Here is a 22037-nt window from a genome sequence, read left to right as displayed (position 1 = left end):
TCATGGGGAAAAATTATTCACTTCCCGGATTGAATTGGCACCCATGATCGATGCATTGAATTCCCAGGGAGTCAGTAAGTTGTGGCTCTTCAGACAACCCATACACCTGCCCCAATCGGCGTAATCCTCCGATCTCACCTCCCAAGTCGCTGAATTCAGGCGTGTGGACACTCCATAGCAGTGAGCACATAAACAACACAGTGACTCACCCCACCTCACGACATTTATATCGACTGCAGCTCAACATTAGCACATGCCGAATTGCAGTGTTGAGTCAACTTAACTTTGCCTTTACTGTACTCCATCCCCCCCCTCCTCCCTGTACTCACAGCCGAGACTGCCCTATCTTCTACATGCGCAAGAAAGTTCAGAAGGACCTAGACGACCAGCACAAAGTGGTGACCAGGTTTGGGGAATGCACGTGGTGAGGCTTCACGAAGTCTTCAAAACCCCCCGGCGCGTCGTTCTCCAGAAAACCGCTGCCGGGACAATTGTTGCTTTTCTTCAATAACGAATGATATCGGGACTTGTGAAGAGGCTAGTGAATGTTACCCGTTTGAGGACAGAGACAGAGACAGTGCCACGCCTGTTGTGTGTTGTACGCACGACCCGTTCGGCATTAAAGGTTATTCAATTCATCAAAATACACCGAATACGTTTTTTTCCCCTACATTTCCACGGTCTCTTCCGAGATGTCTGTGGCCAGCATGGGTAGGGTGTGGGCAAACACTACTCCCTCGAGTTGGGCTTCTCGCTAAGATCTCTCTCTCTCTCTGGAGCTCTCCTTAGTTGCAGTCTCTTCTGCCACCAGTGGCATAAGGACGCAAATGCTGTAGGGCTCACCTTTACCCTCTCGGGTTTTTTTTACTACCTTTTATCATGGGCCATGAAACGGCAAGACACTATTGTGTCACCACACTGAATGGGCACCTTACCAGTCGAAAGCTACCATTGAAAGCTCATAGAGTGTTTTAGATGACATTGCCCTCAACTGGAGGCTGTACTATACTTGTGTGTGTGTGGGTTTGTATTTTTTACACTTTAGAGCAGCGTTTTTTGTAAAATTGGAAAGTGCCAGTGTGAACTTAAAGCAAAGTGTTCCCCTCCTGTGTGTGTGTGCATTTGTGATGCTTAAGGAACACGCGTGAGCATTTGCATGTGCTCTTTTTACACCGGTTCTTTTGAGCGTTTGAGGTTTTTGTTGAATAAAGATGCCATTTGTATATTTGTTTCATTGTCGTTGGCTTGCAATCGATCTTTTGAGGTTTTTCTGGAGATGTGTAAGAGTCGTTAAGAGTTACAGTTTCTAGCCCACGACTTAGACCAAGACATTCCGGGCATTGACGTTTGTACCGAGATCTGCTACCTGTGTTGTGTTGAATTATATTTCAGTAAACCTGCACAGTTGTGATAGACCAAGTGTGGACTGAGACGTTTATCCGGGTATGGTTCTGTGCAAAAAGTTGGCACCTTGAATCCAGAACGAAAATGTCTGAAGGGTGACATGACAACGAAACGTGAATTTAAATACGATTGAAAAAAATAATAAGCCCCAGACGTGACCAATTTGTGTTTTCCCTGCAATATATCATTGCCCCAATGGACGAGTACCTGCTACGATTTTATCCGGATTATACGACCCAACTGTTTCCCTTTATTACGAAGCAAACGATTAGGGGTGATTCCTATCATCCGGTAGGTGTATGTATGCGAGACAAGATTACAAAGACAACATTTAATTGACAACGGTACGTCTTACTTTCCGGAGCGTTTTAGAATTCGGAGAAATTGTGACACGGGGCAGCTGGAGATGCATCAGCAATCCCGATTTTTCTCCGCTAGGGGGCAAAGTTCAACCGTGAATGTCACGTGGCATGCAACGACTCCACACCCAAGAGCCACCAAATATGATGATTTTTTTTTAAACCTCAACATTCGTCACTAACACCGTGACGTTTAAAGGAAACACACACGTCTATATGCTACTTTTTCTGGCAATTATTCTTCATAGCACGTAACACATTCCTGCAGAGGGAGCTGGTAGGAACGTTGGGTTACTCGGTCAATGGCCAGGGTCAACGGCGGCGTGGTGTATTCCGCAAATATGCCCGACTGTGAGGGCGGGCACAAGCCGGCGTGAGTAGGCTAAAGGTTGAGTTTTATAAGGGCACTACGGGATGACCTGCCCCTCCCCACCCAGCCCCACCCCCCACCCAGCCCCTCCCCACCCAGCCCCTCCCCACCCTCCCCACCCAGCCCCTCCCTGCACGACGGACGGACGGGCACAATAATCACCTGTGGGCTGGTGTAACCAGGAGGTTCCTACCAGTAATATAGTAAACATGTTTCATAACAGTAAGTAGCCAGTCCACTTTATAGCATCCAGTTCACTGACTTCACTCAATATATTTGGATGCAGCAACAGTCCATATTCCGCGGGATTCTCACTCTGTTTTCAATTGGACGTTCGGTAACACCGCATACACAAATTAAACGATACTATGAGAGCTCCTTTACCAGTGGCAAAATATAGTAATAGGTTTTTACCCTTTCAACTGGTACAAAAACTGACACCTTTATACAAGGAATCATTTTTGTACCAGTTGAAAGGGTAAAAACCTATTACTATATTTTGCCACTGGTAAAGGAGGTCTCATAGTATAAATGCTTACCCCGAGCTCTCAATACTCTGATAGTGCGCTGTTTTTGAGTTGTACGCCTTTTGGCGTCATCTGGTCCAGCACCAATGGAGACTAGGCTCTAAGAAAAGCTGTCTCGGGTGTGGACCAATCAACTTCAAGGACAGTGCATATCATTATCATCAGAATTGTTTCTTTTTGTTTGCGTTTTGACTGCTTGTGTTGTGGTTATTGCAAACATGATGCCTTGTATAAAGGTGTCAGTTTTTGTACTAGTTGAAAGGGTAAAAACCTATTACTACAAATTAAACGACTTCAAAAAATTCTTAACGAACGCTGGCAAGTAACGTAGGGAAGCGGGGCGATGTGAATGCACGGAATTTCCCTGAGACACAGGAGCACTTTGGACCAGAGGCCATGTGCAGGTCACTGAAGTAACTGCGCCTGGGTAGGGGACACGGCGTCGATGAAATTCAGTATATATTGTTTTCAGTGCCTATCCACCACGTGGGTAGGCGAATTATTTGGTGATAAAATGGAATACGTACCCGGCCCCCGTGGTTATAAGAGTGCAGTCTTCAACTCGTGTCCACCCGTCCTGTATGGCCTCTTGTATTGATGTATGCCGACGAAGGGCCATTGCCGAAACGTCGCGTATTACCGCATATATTGACTTTATTTAAGGTCACATGCTGGTCTCTACGCCCTTCGACGTACTTGGCCAGCATACGCTGCTCGAAGTGATGGTGGTGGTGATGATGATGATGGCCGATAGCCAACTTCACGGTCGAAGGTGGCTGCGAAACGGAGTGGGCCACGTCCTACGTGGAGACGGAGCGACGAAACCAGCGGGGCGCGCAGGATCTAGGATCCAGAGTGGATTTGCTGCGTCACGAGACCGCGGGAGAGGATGGGATGCACAGGGAAGCCACTGCGGCAAGTTCGGCCTAAACATATCGCGACCATTAGAGACGCCGTCCTCATCCCATTGTTTTCCATTGCCCGCGCCTGAGCATTTAAATGGCATTACTGGCATGGCTGTGATGGGGGGGGGGTGGTCGGGCGGGCGGGCGGGGGCGGTGGAGGGGGGTGATGGACCTGGGCAACTGTGCCCCCTCTTTGTGCCATGACGACCCCAATGCGCTCGAAACTTTCCATTGAGCCACTGCGCACTCGGCCCGCAATTCCGCAGCCGTCGTGGCGCGCTATTTGCTCTGCTTCGTCTGTCCCGCGTGTACGCGCGTGTGCGTGCGTGCGTGTGTGTACGTGCGTGTGTACGTGCGTGTGTGTGTACGTGCGTGTGCGTGCGTACGTGCATGTGCGTGTGTGTGCATACGTGCGTGCGTGTACGTGCGTACGTACAGATAAAGAGGATCCTGGAGTGCAATGAATTATCCAAGAAGGTCACTAGTAAGGAGAGAGCGGCTTGGGACAGCTTTGTCGCAGTGGTTCGTGGCTTTCTGGGCAATCACAAGGTCTAAAACTATGTGGAGCTGGTTGAGACTCTGGTGAAGAACTACGGCACAATGGGGCTGTAGGATGTCCGTCAACGTCCATATCCTTGATGCTCATCTTGATCAATTCAAGGAGAAAGTGGGAGCGTACTCGGAGGAGCAAGGCGAGCGCTTCCACCAGGATATACTGGACTTTGAACGCCGCTACCAAGGACAGTATAACGAGAACATGATGGGAGACTACATTTGGGGGCTGATTCGTGAAAGTGAATAACAGTATAATCGTAAATCTCGAAAAACTACTCACTTCTGAATATCTTGTAGTCATTTTTGTATTACTTTAGTATAAATAAATGCCAATTTTGATTCATATGTAGTTTTTTCTGACTTTGTGTGAACGAAAATACAAATTCGCCCGTTTTCTCATTGAAAAATCTGTAAATTTCAAAATGTAAGCAAAGTTTGTGGGAAATAATAGGCATTTTCTGTTATTTTGAGGCATAGGCAACTAGGAAATAACACTTACTACCCAAAAACTTAATTTAAAAAATGTGTTAAACAGTGTAATAGTAGATTGGTGTGCGAGGTGGCCAGGAGAAAGCAGAGAACTTCTCACGGTCCTGCGATGGAACGATCCATCCACCACCTGTGTTTAGTTTGTTGTCCTCCCCCCCCCCCCGTACCTCCGATTAGCACGGTTGGCTACGTACGGTGCGAAAGAAGTTCAACGTACGCACGTAACCTCTTGCACGCGAGCCCCTGCAATCTCACCGTCTTCGCGGCGAATTTTTCCCGACTTTGGCTGCCACTCCGCCGCTAGTCTCGACCACCGGTCATCGTCGCCTCTCGATACGATTGGTCCTCTACCCAAGCCCACTTCGGGACAATGCCAACCACGCAGAGTTAAGCGGCCTCGCTCGCCAATGCTAAGACAACTTACCGCGTACCGATTTCTAAAATTCTAGATTTGAAGCTTTCGTGACTGCAAGGATTCATACTCTTAGTTCGTTCGGTAAAGTCACGTAGGTAAAAAATGAAATTAAAATTAATAAAAATAAAACAGTAAAATCACGACGTTTCGGAGGCAACACAAGTCTCCGTCATCAGGTGGGACCGTCACAGCCAGATTTGCTGAGACTTGTGTTGCCTCCGAAACGTCGTGATTTTATTGTTTTATTTTTCATTAATTTTAATTTCATTTTTTACCTACGTGACTTTACCGAAAGAACTAAGAGTACGATTTCTAAAAATGTAACCAAAAATCATTTCACATACGTATTTATTTATTTAACAACAACAAAAACAGCATGATTCGCTACGCAAATCGGTGCGCTGCTTGAAAGGACTTCAAATCCGCAGGGCTGACAAAAGTACGAGTCTAAGACACGCGTGTGTTCTCCCATGCACGTGTTCCTCCTCTTCCCGTGTCCCGGTGCCATTCCAAGCGTGATGCTCTCCTCCCCGTGCTTCTCTGCGCACTTTTCACCCGACATGCGCCTTGTTTCAGTGGGCACCCACCCACGCGCACTGTTGTCTGGGCACACACACACACACGGCCACTGGCTGCCTATTGTGGAACACCGAGCCCGTGTACCCCCTGCGTCGCCAAACGCCCATGCCCCTGGGGGTAGGGCCCCGTGTTATTAACCTCTGTTCTGCCGATCTGTCAACGGCGCCGGGAAGTTGACAGCTGCTGGAAGTCACAAGCGGCATTCCCCTTCACACGCAGCGAGTGTCCGCGCACCCCATGGCTCACAACTCACACCCCGACTCACACCACCCCATTCACACCGCACACCACCAACTCACACCCGACTCACACCACTCCATTCACACCGCACACAACCAACTCACACCCGACTCACACCACCCCATTCACACCGCCTCCACCAACTCACACCCGACTCACACCACCCCATTCACACCGCACACCACCAACTCACACCCGACTCACACCACCCCATTCACACCGCACACCACCAACTCACACCTGACTCACACCACCCCATTCACACCACACTCCACCAACTCACACCCGACTCACACCACCCCATTCACACCTCACACCACCAACTCACACTCAGACTCACACCACCCCATTCAAACCGCACACCACCAACTCACACCCGACTCACACCACCCCATTCACACCTCACACCACAAACTCACACCCGACTCACACCACCCCATTCAAACCGCACACCACCAACTCACACCCTCTCCCCGACTCACACCGCGCTCCCCGACCCCCAATCTCATGCCCCTCGCTGACACCCTGAACCCCCATTCGCCACTGACACCGTCACCACCAACCACAGAAATCACACCCCCCCCACACCCTACCCCCAGATCACACGCGGACCCCGCACTCACCATTCGCACCCCGAACTCACATCTCGACTTCACACCCTCGACCCGCACAGCGATACATAAACCCACGGCCCTGACTCACACACCCCAACCCCACCCACAACCCCCGTCTCTCCACTCGCACACCCCCTGGCCAGGCAGGGTCACTTTACTCGGCGTGTGTGGGGAGGGTGGCTACGTCGGGGGTGAAATGTGTGGGTGTGTGTCTGTGTGCCTGCAAGTCTTTGTTTTGTGTGTGTGTCTGTGTGGGTGAGTGGATAAGTTGGGGTGAAATGTGTAGGTGTGTGTGTGTCTGTGATTGAGGGTGTATTCGTGTTTGTGTGTGCTTGCTTGGCTGAGAGCACTTGCTCCAAATGTCTGTCAAGGCTATACGGGGGATCATTGTCTTTGCATATGGCATTGAGCGGTGGCGCATTGGTGAGCGCACTGCGCTGCGAACCAATAGCAGCGGCGAATATTTGAACTGATCATGGACCTCCCACAAGGTCAATTCAGCCTTAAATTAGTACCTGGTGTGATGTGTAAACATTAGCGCTGGGGAGACAAAGGCAGCCGGGCGTGGTGTTGGCCACCCACCCTCTTGTGTCCCGTTCCGACCTTCATAGGTGATCGCTAACAGCCCTTGCGCAAACAGTCTATTAAAGGCTATATGGGGGATCTTTGATCTGTTTCTGTCTGGCACAGTGGAGAACACAGCCGCTAGTGGCAGAGATGAGGGTGGTGGTGGTGATGGTGGCAGTGATTGTAATGGAATTGATTGTCATGGTGGTCGTGTTTGTGGTGGAGTTGTGATTGTGACGGGTGTGATGCTTTTCGTGATGGTAGCAGTGGTTGTGCATAGCCGTGGTAGTGATTATTATGATGGTAATTTTGTTTGTTGTTATGGTAGCTGTTATGGTGAATATAATAGAGGTGCCAGTGGTTACGGCGGTGGTGGTGGTAGTGAGGGTGATGGTCGTGATTATGATGATGGTAGAGGTTATGGTGGTTATGTTGGTGTTACTCGTTATCATGATGATAGTCCTGATTTTAATAGGGTGATGGTAATGGTGATGATGATGGTCGGGGTTATAGTGGTCATGTTGGTGTTAATCGTTATCGTGATGATAGTCCTGATTTTAATAGGGTGATGGTAATGATGATGATGATGGTCGGGGTTATAGTGGTCATGTTGGTGTTACTCGTTATCATGATGATAGTCCTGATTTTAATAGGGTGATGGTAATGGTGATGATGGTAGGGGTTATGGTGATTATGTTGGTGTTACTCGTTATCGTGATGATAGTCCTGATTTTAATATGGTGATGGTAATGATGATGATGGTAGGGGTTATGGTGGTCATGTTGGTGTTACTCGTTATCATGATGATAGTCCTGATTTTAATAGGGTGATGGTAATGATGATGATGGTAGGGGTTATGGTGGTCATGTTGGTGTTACTCGTTATCATGATGATAGTCCTGATTTTAATAGGGTGATGGTAATGATGATGATGGTAGGGGTTATGGTGGTCATGTTGGTGTTACTCGTTATCATGATAATAGTCCTGATTTCAATAGGGTGAGGGTAATGATGATGATGGTAGGGGTTATGGTGGTCATGTTGGTGTTACTCGTTATCATGATGATAGTCCTGATTTTAATAGGGTGATGGTAATGATGATGATGATGGTAGGGGTTATGGTGGTCATGTTGGTGTTACTCGTTATGGCGATGATTGTAATTATACTGACGCTCTTCACGCGTGTGACGATGTCGCGATGGTTGCATCGAGGTCGCGAGGTAGAAAGCCGCGGACCGCTGAGATCCCGCACGCGGAACGTTTCATCCATCGCAGAATCAGAACCTTTATTTATCCTCGAGAAATCCGATGTTCCATGAAGCTCTTTCCAACACCGTGGCCGGCTGGCTGAGGAAGGGGCGGGGTCACAGCGCTGCGCTGACACTGCCGACATTCCTGGCTCTGAGTCCAAGCAGCCGTCCGGGGGGTGGGGGGGGGGTGTTTTTTTTGTTTCGTGTAAATCGAACAAATAAATCAATAAACGTGCACACACAACACACGCAACGCACACAAAAATAAAACACCCGTAAATTCGGTCCTGTGATCAATTTGGATCAATTCCAGCTTGGCGAATCAAAAATATCGCGACGGAGGTGATTCGTTGCACCAGGGTGGGCGGATAATCGTCGCCCTCCTCACCATGTGGATCAGAGGTCACTCGAAAACATTTCGGACGTGGTGCATTCTGCGACGACCGTGCGTTTGAAATAACACGCGGGACACGCGTGCCCCCCACCCCACCCCCCTCCACGGCGTACTGACATGATGGGCATTGCCATCATTTACGCCTGCGCTCCCCTGGTCACCGCTTCACACTCCCGAAATATATATGGGGCCGTCCATAAATGACGTCACGCACCTAGGAGGGGGGGGGGGGGTTAGATATTTGTGACGATGTGTGACGAGCGGGCGGGGGGGTTGAGAAATGTGACGTCACGTAAAAATGCGCAACTTTAAATAAGTATAGACAACACGTTCTACTTAATTAAATAGACTTTTTAATAAATGTTTTCTCCTACAACATCAGAGTGCAGCGCCACATTAAATACGCACTACAATGACAATAGTAGTTTAAAGCTCCGTCATCAGGTGATGACGGAGACTTGATGACGGAGACTTGTGTTGCCTCCGAAACGTCGTGATTTTTATTATTATTTTATTATTATTAATTTTAATTTCATTTTTTACCTACGTGACTTTACCGAAAAAACTAAGAGTACATATATCTACATGTTCCCAGTCAGATGTAGACATTTTTTTCCGTCAATGTTAAGTGTGATTTCAGGAGAGTCTTGTGTTGCTATCGAAACGTCGTGGGTTTAATTTAAAAAAAAATTTCTATCTACGTGACTTTACCGAAAGAACCAAAGAAAACTGGAAGCCTGATTTAGATTGCTGAGTCTCCTCCCAAGACCAAGACCGACACCGCATGAGTTGCCCGTCAGTCGATATACAAAAACATAAGAAGTACATTCGTATTATTGCTTTTGTTATTTGTAAAAGGCAGTGTAGCCTCATTCCGCGTTATTTTCCTCTAAATAGACTTCACATTTTCTCGTTTGTAAATTTGTGTAAAAAAACATGATTCAATTTTATTTCTTAGCGAGTTTTTTTAAATCGCAAAACTGGGATAACTTCTTCCAAAATATTATCCAAAGTATCTCTGAGTGAACATCTCAATTTGCACTACATGTACTGTATATACATACTTTAACGTACACCTCATTTAACGTTTAAATTTATCCTTTAATTGTACAACTTGATCGTTTTTTTAATCCAAGTCTAAGGTGCCCGTGAGCACACGGAGACACACGGAGACACACACACAGTGACACACGGAGACACACACACAGTAACACACGTAGACACACACACAGTGACACACGGAGACACACACACAGTGACACACGTAGACACACACACAGTGACACACGGAGACACACACACAGTAACACACGTAGACACACACACAGTGACACACGTAGACACACACAGTAACACACGTAGACACACACACAGTGACACACGTAGACACACACACAGTGACACACGTAGACACACACACAGTAACACACGTAGACACACACACAGTGACACACGTAGACACACACACAGTAACACACGTAGACACACACACAGTGACACAGTGACACACACACACAGTGACACACGTAGACACACACACATACAGTGACACGTCTAAAAAAAATACAAACACCTCTCACTCACTTCGTTTACGTAAGACAATAAAACAAATTGTACTGGGCGAGAGACATCGGTTTAAAAAAACACAATACCCCCAGAACAAAGGACTTTCGCTGCAGAGGACACGTGGATTTACACGTGGCTATTTATACACTCGAGTGAGTGAGCGAGCGAGCGTGGGCGCACATAGACGCGCACAGGCGCCAGAGCCGGGAACGTGTTCACGAATCCGCGTGTTGCTGCTGCCGCTGCTGCTGTTTCTGCTGCCGCTGCTGCTGTTGCTGTTGCTGCTGCCGCTGCTGCTGTTGCCGCTGCTGCCGCTGCTATTGCTGCCGCTACTGCTGTTGCTGCTGCTGCCGCTGCCGCTGCCGCTGTTGCTGCCGCCGCTGCTGCTGCTGCTGCCGCCGCTGCTGCTGCCGCCGCTGCTGCCGATAATGCTGCTCATGCCGCAAGCTGCACGAACCACGCGGCTCCCTTCGTCACCCGTCCCGTGCATCTCGCAACAGCGAGCAACACGTGGCGGCGTGCCAATACTGCACAGCCAAATCGGGACGTTACGAAGACCATCAAACAAACCACCGCCTCCTCCCCCGTCATCGTAAAGGGCAAAAAAAGGAAGCTATAAATCACAGCGCAGGGTTGGAGTTTGACACACGACGCAGGCACGCGTGCAACGAAAATTCACTCAGCATTTTGCGCATAATGCAATTCTTCAGGAAACGTTAGTGTTTTGTTGCACTATGCACTCGGCCTTTTGTGCATTTGTGCAGTTCTTCAGGAACTGCTGGTGGCTTTTGCTTAATGCACTCAAGCCTTTGTGCACCCAGAGGATCGACAGGAACCATTGATGGGTTGTTGCCCGTTGCGCTCAGCGTTTATCGAACGATGCAGTTCTTCAAGAGTCGATGATGGACTTTCCACGGTGCAGTTCTTCGATAACTGCTGGTGGAGTTTGCAGAACGCGCTCAGCCTTTAGCGCGGTCTTCAGGAACTGCTGTTGATGGTTCAGTGTCGTCGGCACACGTGTCCAAATGTTGTTTGGCGCGGATGCAGCAATAAAGGCAATGGTTTATCATCGCCTTTATTGCTGGCACTTTTATTTGACACGTTATTGCGGATGAAGATGTGCGCATGGCTCTGCGGTAGAGACAGCGGCTCGCAATCGGGAGGTTACGAGTTCAAATCGCCGGCTGGGAGAGGATGACTCCGCCAATTAATCCCTCTAAAGATGACCACTTTGACAGTGGTTGTCCTCTGGATATACTCGGCCCCGTCGTACGAATGTGCAATTTCCACCAATAAAAGACAAGCACTTTTTCAATCCACGAGAACTCACTTCAAGCGCCGAGGTCTTGTGGCCAACACAACGCCCGGACGCATTTGTCTCCCCAGTGCTTAATGTGTATACACCGCACCAGGTACCGAGTCTACCACTCGCCACTGACGTTGATAGCCAGAGCTGAGATTCCAACTCGGGTGAGCAGTGCATTCCGATAACCACTGCGCCACCGCTCCCCATACACACGTACACACGTACAAAGGCAAATATCCCCCGTATAGCCTTAATATACTTTTGGGGCAAGTGTTGTTCGCGAGCACCTATCAATGTCGGCACGCTACACCAAGGGTGGGTGGCCAGCACCACGCCTGACCACCTTTGTCTCCCCAGGAACAACGCTTACACACTGCACCAGGTACTCATTTCAGGCTGAGTCGACCTAGAGAAAGGCCAGAACCATTTCGAATATTCGTCACCGAGTGGAAATCGAACTGGAGTTTGGTGGCCTTGTTGGTAACGCAGTGCCCTAACCACCGCGCCACCGCTCTCCAACACGAGCAAAGACAAAGATCCCCCGTGTAGCCTTAACAGACTGTTGGGGCAAGTGCTGTTAGCGAGTAGCACCTATGAAGGCCGGCACGGCACGCGAGGGGGTGGGTGGCCACCATCCACGCCGGGCCGCTTCTGTCTCCCCAGTTGCGATGTTTACACGCCGCTCATTCGAGGCTGAGTCAACCTAGGGGGGGGGTGAGGTGGGGTGGGGGGCCAGGACCGGTTCGGACAAACGTCGCCGGCGGCCCGCGAGCCTGGGATCGAACTCGGGTGGCTTCGTAATGGAACTCGCTCGCGCGGAGACAAAAGGCAACGCATTTAGACTGCCGGAGTGGTTAGCGAGCGCCTATTAATAGAGAGGCGCTCTCAAGAAAACGCGCTTGAGAAAGGCCACGCAGACTGCAGGCGCGTGTGTCCGTCTTGTCGGCCCTTGCCATTGTTTAAATAAAGCCAGTTGCAGCCAGGGACGGATTAAGGCACGGGGGGCTCTAGGGGCTGCAAGCCCAGGGCGCTCCGTCAGCTGTAGGGCCTCCAGAGTTGAATTGAAAAGTTATTTCGTTTGCGAATGCTGAATTTTATTTGTTGTTGGCCTTGTAAAAATACAATGTTATTTTTTCTTTAACTTTGAAAATATTACCTGGGGGGGCGGGGGGGGGGGGCTCTCACACTACCTGTAGCCCAGGGGCCTACAACATCTTAATCCGGCCCTGGCTGCAGCCCAAACACCCAACAGCTATTAGCCTCGCAGATACCTTCTTTTAAAAGGGGGTGCTATACAATCTCAAAGTGGGGGGCACAATATATGATTTGCATACTGTGTCAACCCATACGATTTGAACTCGAAATCTTGTACAGGGAAATTGAGTTTGCAGGTCCATACGGCGTACAGCCGTTTCGATACGGGAAAAAATTGTGTTTTGTTTATTTTGTTTGCGTTTCTCCTTCGTGATGGGACTTTGTATGATGAACGTTGAGATGTATAAGAGGCACGGAGTGACCAATAAGGTCTGCATTGGTCTGTAATAAGGTAGGCAGCAGTGATATAAGTGGTTGACAGGTATGTCATTGTTTAAAATAAAACAAAAATCTTAAACGCTAATCAGAACGCACGTGTGCACGTTGGACTTCTTTCGCACCGTACACGTAGCCATCTGAAGGCGCGACGTGAGTGGCAATGCCTTCTGCTCTGGCTCTCGCCCGGTGTTGTTCTTTCGGCATTGTTTGGGACTTTAATTTTGCGGGGGGGGGAAGGAGGAGAACGGGTTGGGGGGCTCAGACCCCCCGACGCTGCTGAGCTGCATCCACATCACTTTAACACAGCAGCAGTAGCAGCAGTAGCAGTAGCAGCAGCAGCAGTAGCAGCAGCAGTAGCAGTAGCAGCAGCAGTAGCAGCAGTAGCAGCAGCAGTAGCAGCAGCAGTAGCAGCCGCAGCAGTAGCAGCAGCAGTAGCAGCAGCAGTAGCAGCAGCAGCAGTAGCAGCAGCAGTAGCAGCAGCAGCAGCAGTAGCAGCAGTAGCAGCAGCAGCAGCAGCAGTAGCAGCCGCAGCAGTAGCAGCAGCAGCAGTAGCAGCAGTAGCAGCAGCAGTAGCAGCAGCAGTAGCAGCAGCAGCAGTAGCAGCAGTAGCAGCAGCAGTAGCAGCAGTAGCAGTAGCAGCAGCAGTAGCAGCAGTAGCAGCAGTAGCAGCAGCAGTAGCAGCAGTAGCAGCACGAGGCGGCTTCCGTGACTAATATCATCCATAAAGCAGGTCTGTTGGGTTAGATCGCGTCAATGTTTACGTAAATGTTTACGTTAACGTTTACGTAAATGTTTACGTACATATTGATGTAAACATCGCCACAAGGGAGACGTAAATATGTACGCGATCTTACAAAAATACCTTTATTTGCGCGATCTAACCCAAAAACAACCTGTATTATGGTTAGATCGCGCTCACCACTACATGCACACACACACGTACACACACGTACACACATAGACACATGATCTCTATATTAATTGCAATCAGCGCTCTCTACGTCACATGTCATAGATACGTACACACGCACTCAGTCTTCATTTGGATTAGCATTCCGGGCGTCAAATACATACACACTTACACACGTGCATACGTGCATACACACACACTCGACCCTCCACACGTACATACAAAGACAAAGATCCCCCATATAGTCTTAACAGGGGCAAGTGGTGTTAGCGAGCATCTATGAAGGCTGGAACGATACACGAGGGGGTGGGTGGCCAGCACCACGTCCGACCGCCTTTGTCTCCCCAGTGGCGATGTTTACACACCGCACCAGGTACTCATTTGAGGCTTGGTCGACCTAGGGGAGGCTCAGGATCGGTTCAGTGAACGTGAATCGAACCCGGATCGCCGGGTTCATCGCGCAGCGCGCTAACCGCTACACTACCGCTCCCCACTACACGTACACAAAGACAAACACACACACTCGACACGTGCATGAATACACACTGCAGTTTTCCGTGGTAAAGGAATCGAACTCAGGTCATCGGATTCATAGTGCAGTGCGCAAACCACTTCGCCACCGCTCCACCCTCTGCGTTAACTACATCGCACTACATTGCCTTGGGCCCTCTATCATTCATTCATTTTCTCCGTTTGGAATTGCTCGCATTCTGGAACGCGTCCGCTCTTTGATGTGTTAATTGACTAATTGAATCGCTCTCCCTCACCCTTTCATAATAACCTCACGCCTGTCTTCGTTATCATTGTTAATATTCCGAATCATTACTACAACACAGTGAATGTTTTGAATTGTTTCTGGCCAACGTTTATCTGTAAGTGGATCGCGTTCCCCGATTACGGACCTCTGTTTAATAAACAACGAAACGTTAACTTTTATTCTCAACAAAAGTTCACTTTTGTTTTATAACAAATATTTCTGTTAAAAAAATAACAATAACCGGAGTAGTGAAGAATGGTTAAACATCTTTTTTTTTACCAAAGTCCTGTGCATACTGTGGATGCTCTCATCCAGCAGTAGATTGACAATACGACTTCACGTGAAAATTCCATTCTTTTCTTGCCCCATGAATGGCGGTAAGTTCAGGAGCTACATGTCAATGCTGAAGTCTGCTGATCAGGAGAGAGAGTTCGTGTGGTCGAGATGGCCATCCTCCGCTTCCGATGAAGGAATGCAGACGAGAGTGGTTTAAGATATGGTTCAGAGTTGGGGTGGAGTGACCACGATCTCCACTCCTGTGATTTCCACCTTTAATTTTAAACGTATTTAAGTTAAGGTGCGCATCGGACATGGCCATTTACATACAGTGAATGGCATACCAATGCACGGCTCTTGATGTACAATCCACTGCCGGATCGAGGATCCCACAAATCATCGTGTCAGTTACGGGTGTTCTTTGACCATACTTCACCGCGCGTGTCAGCGATGGGTTGATGATGAAGGGCGCTTTAGAACATCACTCGCTCCGACTGATATCAGCCGTGGCCGGGAAGCGACTTTAGGTCCGCCGGGTTCTCAACGCAGTGAGCGTGCCACAGGTTCCCTCCTATCCCATCATCATCATCAGCCACGATCCATCCACTGCTGGATGAAGGCCTCCCGAAGCCATTGCCACGTCTCAGAGTCTCGCGACGACAGCATTCAATCCAGCGCCTGCACACACGCTGGCGTGTTCTTCTTCTTCTTCCGACTTTGGCTGCCATTCGTTGTTTAGTCTCGACCTGCGAGACACCGGATCATCTATCTGTGCCTTTAAATAAAGGCGACCTATTCATCTAAGTGGGCTGCTGGCTGTGGGATCTGGAGGCACGACGTGAGTGGTGTGGGGGTGGTGGTGTGGGGGTGGTGGTGTGGGGGTGGTGGTGTGGGGTGGTCGCTGGGTGGTAGAGAGGGGTGGTCGAGGTCTCTGGAGAGCGACCAAGAGGGAATGGGGGGAGGAGGAGAGGTTGCTAGGACGGGGAGAGGGGGTGGGTAGCAGAGCCATTATAAATCACTGGGCGCGAGGCTCCGAGCGGTCAGAATTCTCTCTACGGACCACCGCGGAGGCGCTGTCTCTGTTCCCGAGGTCATCACCGCAGCAACATGCCCGAGCCAAAAAAAGCCGGTGAGTGGCTCGCACACAAGTTCGACTCCCAGTTCGTTCTCGAAAGTAACGCGCGTCGTGACGCATTTGGTACTCATCTCCCGTTTGCAGCTCTGAGCCAGTGGTGGAAGTTCCACATTTCTATGGCGGGGCCCAGTATATCCATCCGTCCATCCCATCGGACAACCACAGTTGACTGTGTAGAATCAATCGAGCGTTTCAACGGGTCCGGGCAATGAGACTTCGAAACGTCGAAACCATTTACAGCGCCGCTGATCGATACGCTGAGATCATCGCCTGGTTGAACGATATCAGCGGCGTGTCTCGGTGTGTCCGACTCGTGATACGTTCACCCCAAAAAAAAAACAAATCCCGGCTTGGCCTGCTTGCTTCATCGATTACTGTTGCAAGAGAGTCGGTCCTTGAAGGCTCACGTAACAAGCTGACGGACTTAAACCTGAGGTTACTCATCACCTGCAAAGCAATAATAGTAATACAACGAATGCATTGCAGATTTAAAATGAGCATCCCGATAGGAAGACGTGATGCAAAAGAACTCGACAATGCTACCGAAACGACTCATTTGCTTAACGTGTATAAGGCCAGGACGTGCATCTGTATCGCAGTTCTCTGGGCAAATATCAAGTGCCGGTCGTGGTGTTGACGGTGGTATCTCAGCATCGTCAGCCAATATACCCAGCGGCACTGTCCGCGCACGTGTCTAGCCATTAAGTATGCGAACAATGTTACGTTTAAAAATACAAAACGACGCGCGTTTATATTTGTCGGGAATATTTAGAGCCGCATTATATAATCACGCACGGTGTGGTGGGAATGGAGCGGTGGTCGGCACACCGCGCTTTAACGAACCCGATCATCTTTCGATGTAAAGCTTCTTTCGTGACTGCAGGGATTCATCTTCTTGGTTCTTTCGGTAAAGTCACGTAGAAGGGAAATAATAAAATAATAAAAAGAAAACATAATAAAATACAATTCTCACGACGTTTCGGCCACAACGCAAGCAGCCGTCCTCAGGTGAAGAACAGGTCTGTCGGAAAGACAGCGTCTGAATGACGACAGACATGTTCTTCACCTCCGGACGGCTGCTTGCGTTGTGGCCGAAACGTCGTGAGAAATGTATTTTATTATGTTTTATTTTTATTATTTTATGATTTCCCTTCTACGTGACTTTACCGAAAGAACCAAGAAGAAGAACGCGATTATCGTTCACGGCCAACAAATCAGTGGCGGCCTCGCCACTTCACCAAACCGCATTGACCAGCGTCGTGAAGTATGGTCAAACCAGCCCCATGATCGACCTTCATTCCAGCAGCGGTTCGCGACAAAGAGTAGTCCGTGTTTAAGTTCTAGAATAATGTTGAATCTTTAATTGGTCTAGGCTTGATTTGAAGTTTCTATTTAAAGCTTTCGTGATTGCAGGGATTCATATTCTTGGTTCTTTCGGTAAAGTCACGTAGATGGGAAATAATAAAAGACGTTTCGGCCACAACGCAAGCAGCCGTCCTCAGGTGAAGAACAGGGCTGTCGGAAAGACAGCGTCCTAATGGGAAGCTTTCGTGACTGCAGGAATCCATACTCTTTGGTTCTTTCGGTAAAGTCACGTGGGTAGAAAAATAAAACTAAATGAAAAATAAAATATATCGCGACGTTTCGATCGCAACACGAGCGGTCGTCCTCGGACGGAAAAAAACTAATCCAGCAGTGGAACTGCTGAACCAGCGAGAGAGCTGTTTCAACAAGATGCTATATCGTTGGTCTGCTGCCGGATATTTCGCCGATGCTCTACCACGCTGGTCAGAGCGAGTTGACGGTGGCAGGGTCAGGCTCATATATGCCTCAGCCGTGTTTGGTGATTCACACCCAGGTGGCTGACTTCACAGCGCAGCAGCGCGCTAACCACCGCGCCACCGCTCCACCTTGCATACGGCGCGGTGGTTGTATGAGAATTGTGTTGCAATCCAGCACTTTAGATGTGGGGGTAATGGAGAGATTATCTCGTGCATCAGACTGCTAACCTGCAGGCCTGACAGGTGGCGTGTGTATGGCGGTACAGCAAGTGGGTCAATGCCCCGACTGTACCCCTCGCATGCCTGGAGTTTAATAATTGTAATTAAACAAAAAAACGTAATTTTACCATTCCTCCCTGAGTCTCAAGACTCGTTGCCACGAGGTTTCTCTGCTACATTGCGGGCGTTTGGCCAATTCCATCGATGGGAGTTTGGGAGGAAACCGGAGGACCCGGAGAATACCACGCGACGCATGCCAGGTTGTAACACTCAAATGTCAACACAGATGGGTTCAGGAATCCGCTCCCGTACGCGGATGCCAGGATTTTCAGGTAGGGGTGGCAACCCCTCCAGCAATGAAAAATGATAGAGGAGTTGTTAGTGAGTAAGGACTTGTCCCTTGCTTTTTATTCGACGCGTGTGCGGCGATGGCGCAGCCATCGATCGAGGGTCGAATTCGAACCGCGTTGTGTGATCGGCATCGCGCTCGCTGAAGGTGAATGCCTTCAGGGAAGTCGTGTACTGGATACGCAACTGCGCACAATTCTGTGAGTCACGTATAACTGCTTTGCCGTTACTTATTACAAATTATGGACTCAGACTATTGTCCTATCATCTCATAGAGTCCCTGGCACGTAATAATATGCTACACAGTAACAGTGGGGCTCGCAAAATGCCGATTTATTAGTAATATACCCCAATGATCCGATCGAAATGAGGGATTTCGAACGGATAGGAGTTGTTAGTTCGATTTGTTCTTACGCATCAGGGTCTTCGATAGGGGACCGATCAATTAGCCCAAGGCAAGACCCTCCCCAAAAGAGGTATTGGGACTCAGTGAAGCCTTTAACTCGATGGCTAGGTAGAGGGATCGTACGGAGGATCAGTGCTGCTCCATCCCGGCCGGCGTGAGGGTCTATTCTCTATGAACACCGGACGGGTTGCCAAGTGTCAACAGTGGCTGTTATACGTATCAGCTGGCAGCCGCCATAGGAACGTGGAATTTCCACCACCGGTTCAGTGCCCGTAAAATGCGAGCTTTTATAAAAAGAAAAAAAAATGACGATTGTCACGCAAGAAAAACGGAAACTCGACACATTCGTAAATTACACTGTGGCCTTAAAAGAAAATAAGTTTCTAATAGATGACGTTTCGAGCAATGGCCCTTCATCACAGCACGTAGAGGGGGAGGCCAGAGAGGGTAGAGAGACGACTGGAAGGTCACCACGGATGGGTTCTCGAACCCACTTACCGTGCTGCCATCTACTGGCCACCGTGCAGCGCAAAAGGGATTGGGAGCTTCACAAATCTCTGCGTGGTCCGCCAACTCTTGCCTCCAAAGCGCTGGGTCGTTGGCATGTGCCAGTGCATCTGAATCGACAACCCGAGTTCGACATCGGGAACCCGTCCTGCCAGGCGCGCTTCAAAGCAATACCGGGTGATTGATGTTATCCGAGTTCTATTGAATTCGTTTTTGGTGCACTCTGCAACAAAATAACCGAACATATTTCAGTTTTTTTTTTATTTAGTTTCATTTATTTGGTATAGCCCTATGAGCCATTCGGCTCTTGAATCGGGTGCAACCGCAACAAACAAAAAACAAAAACATGAACAAGAAAACATCTTCAAGTTACTATGTGACTATGCGCAAACAGAAACATCCAGGAAAAAACTGCAAAGTCTTTCAGAAAAAAAGCACCGTACACCAACGCTGTGCAAAAATCCGTTAAGCTATTGACAAAAAAAATCTGATATATTATATTTAGATTCAGCCACTCCTTAGAGCCACCAGATACACAAAGTTCGTACAAAATGGGATCATTTGCCAGTGTCAAAGTATGAAAAAAATAAGAATAGTTTTAACCCTTTCTGGCAATAAGGATCATGTTTTGTTTGCATGTTCACGATAAGAACCGTGTGTGGTTGATGCAGACTTCATTCCTTGCAAAAGGTTTCTATTTTGTCTTTGAACATCTTAACACAATGTTGATTCGAAGCTTTCGTGACTGCAGGAATCCATACTCTATGGGTCTTTTGGTAAAGTCACGTGGGTAGAAAAAGAATCTTCACACGACTCGTGTTTGACTGCCAGAAAGGGCAACACCTATTCTTCTTTTTTCAAAGTTCGTACACCAAGATGTAAAAAACACACGTAGACATCCTTTCCCCTACAAATTCCAAACAATTATTTTTGGAGCTCATTTATCGTTATTTAAAAGCTTAAACGGGATGATGTTAATTTCTGAACAGCATTCGAGTTTATCCATAATACAGATATGTCCACAACACAGGTTCATCCACAACACAAGTTTATCCACAACACAGCTTTACACAACACACAGGTTTATCCACAACACAGGCTTATACACAACACAGGTCTGCATCGGTCACTCCAAAGCCCGTGCGTCCGCCTATAAACAATTTAGCGCGGTGCCGGTGATGGAAGGGTCCGCGGCCCGGCGGTGAGAGCGCGAGACGCTGGCAACCCCGACGGGTCCGAGTTCGACACCTGCGACCGGTCCTGCCAGGCGCGCTCCAACCAACTCGCACGACGTAGCGAGGCGAGCAAGGCCTCCACCACCTTAACTCCGGGTTCATCCACGTGGCCTGGGCATTGTCACTAGAAGGTCAGCCCGTCGTATGGAACGGGGGGTGGGGGGTGTGTGAGATGGAGGGGTGTGGGGGGCTCTCGACGTGGGCTGCCGAAGCACGCGGTGTGGATCGCGCTCGAGGTATGGCGCCTTTCGTCACCGCGCGCCGCGATGCTGGCGACTCCGTTATTAATAGGGGGCACTGATCACCCCCCCACGGGGGGCCACTGACCACACCACACCCCCCTCCCCACGGTAGCCTGCGAGAGGTGACGACGCTTGCATCCCTCGACCTCACGCAGCCTCAAGCCGCGGGGGAGCTTAAGTGGCGCGGCCTCCAGTTTCATTCCACCCCCAGGGGTCGTGTTTCCCCATAACCTAAATTTTGCTTTAACGAGGCCGACAACTGTGGCTAGTGGGGGGTGGATGGGCTGAGGAGTGGGAGGGGGGGCTTAGCAGATGATGGGTTGGTGGGGGTGGAGAGGGGGGATACGCGTGGTCAGCGGAGCAAGATGAAACATAATTTTAGCAGCGCGAACGGAAACAACGAATCGGCCCCCAAACGCCGAACTTTTGAGAGAAGTAAAGTTGGATTGGGCAGGAGGAGGAGGCGTCGCTCGAGACGGTTGATGTCCGACGGTGGAGAACAGTGGCGGAGTGGCAGCCAAAGGATGGAACGCGTCCCGGAAGTGGATTTTTTTTTTCCCGACCGCGGAGATGGAGCGATGGAATCAGCACCTCGTGTGCAAGTGCTCGGCGGACTGATCACCTCGCTGGACCGCGAGAGACGTCGCCGCCTTGCGGACGAGGTCTGCATCCAGCAGTGGATCGATCACAGCTGCTCATGTTGATGCCCGAATTTCCCTTGGACGCGCGCAAACTCCGTTGCATCTCGGGCGCTAAGCGGCGACGAGGCTGGTCAGCACTCGGATGGGTGACCACCACCACCACCACAAAGAACGTGGGCGCTGTCAGCTTTCGTACGAGTGTGTGCGGCGAAGTTTGACCAGGAGGCTGCAGTGGTAAGAGACGTTTTGAAGGTAATTTGTAACGCGGGCTGAGACGATCAACTCGCCGCTACAGCCGAGAATCTGGGTTTTTTTTTGATCGCGGGGGACTCGACAGCGGATTCGAGTCCAGCTTCTCGTCGGAGTTCTGGCAGGTCCTCTCTTACTTAGGCCACGCCATATTTGAGCTTCTTTCGCACCGTACGTAACCAACCGCGCTAGTCGGAGGTGCGGGGGAACGATAACAAACTGAACACAAAAAGCGTGTTCTAAAGGAATGAGTTGATCA

The 22037-nt window shown here is 49.4% G+C and overlaps 3 protein-coding genes across 3 annotated transcripts in view; 2 read left to right on the top strand and 1 right to left on the bottom strand.

Moving 5' to 3' along the window:
- POLD1 (DNA polymerase delta 1, catalytic subunit) overlaps positions 1–1223 on the top strand; it is a 35360-nt gene extending 34137 nt beyond the window's left edge. The window contains 1 exon segment of the mRNA XM_078859180.1: positions 332–1223. Within this exon segment, the coding sequence (XP_078715306.1) occupies positions 332–428 (97 nt within the window). The 3' untranslated portion in view covers positions 429–1223.
- BET1L (Bet1 golgi vesicular membrane trafficking protein like) overlaps positions 1–22037 on the bottom strand; it is a 355770-nt gene that overhangs the window by 183004 nt on the left and 150729 nt on the right. The window lies entirely within an intron of this gene.
- The window catches only part of LOC144933891 (myosin-binding protein C, cardiac-type-like), a 91651-nt gene continuing 85688 nt past the window's right edge, over positions 16075–22037 (top strand). The window contains exon 1 of the mRNA XM_078859175.1: positions 16075–16144. Coding sequence (XP_078715301.1) covers positions 16123–16144 — 22 coding nt within the window. The 5' untranslated portion in view covers positions 16075–16122. The remainder of the gene's footprint in view (positions 16145–22037) is intronic.

The sequence above is a fragment of the Lampetra fluviatilis genome, chromosome 8, assembly GCF_964198595.1.
Source record: "Lampetra fluviatilis chromosome 8, kcLamFluv1.1, whole genome shotgun sequence".
NCBI classification, from domain to species: domain Eukaryota; kingdom Metazoa; phylum Chordata; class Hyperoartia; order Petromyzontiformes; family Petromyzontidae; genus Lampetra; species Lampetra fluviatilis.
Note: the sequence above shows the minus strand (reverse complement) of the source record. Positions and strands in the feature narration are given on the sequence as shown.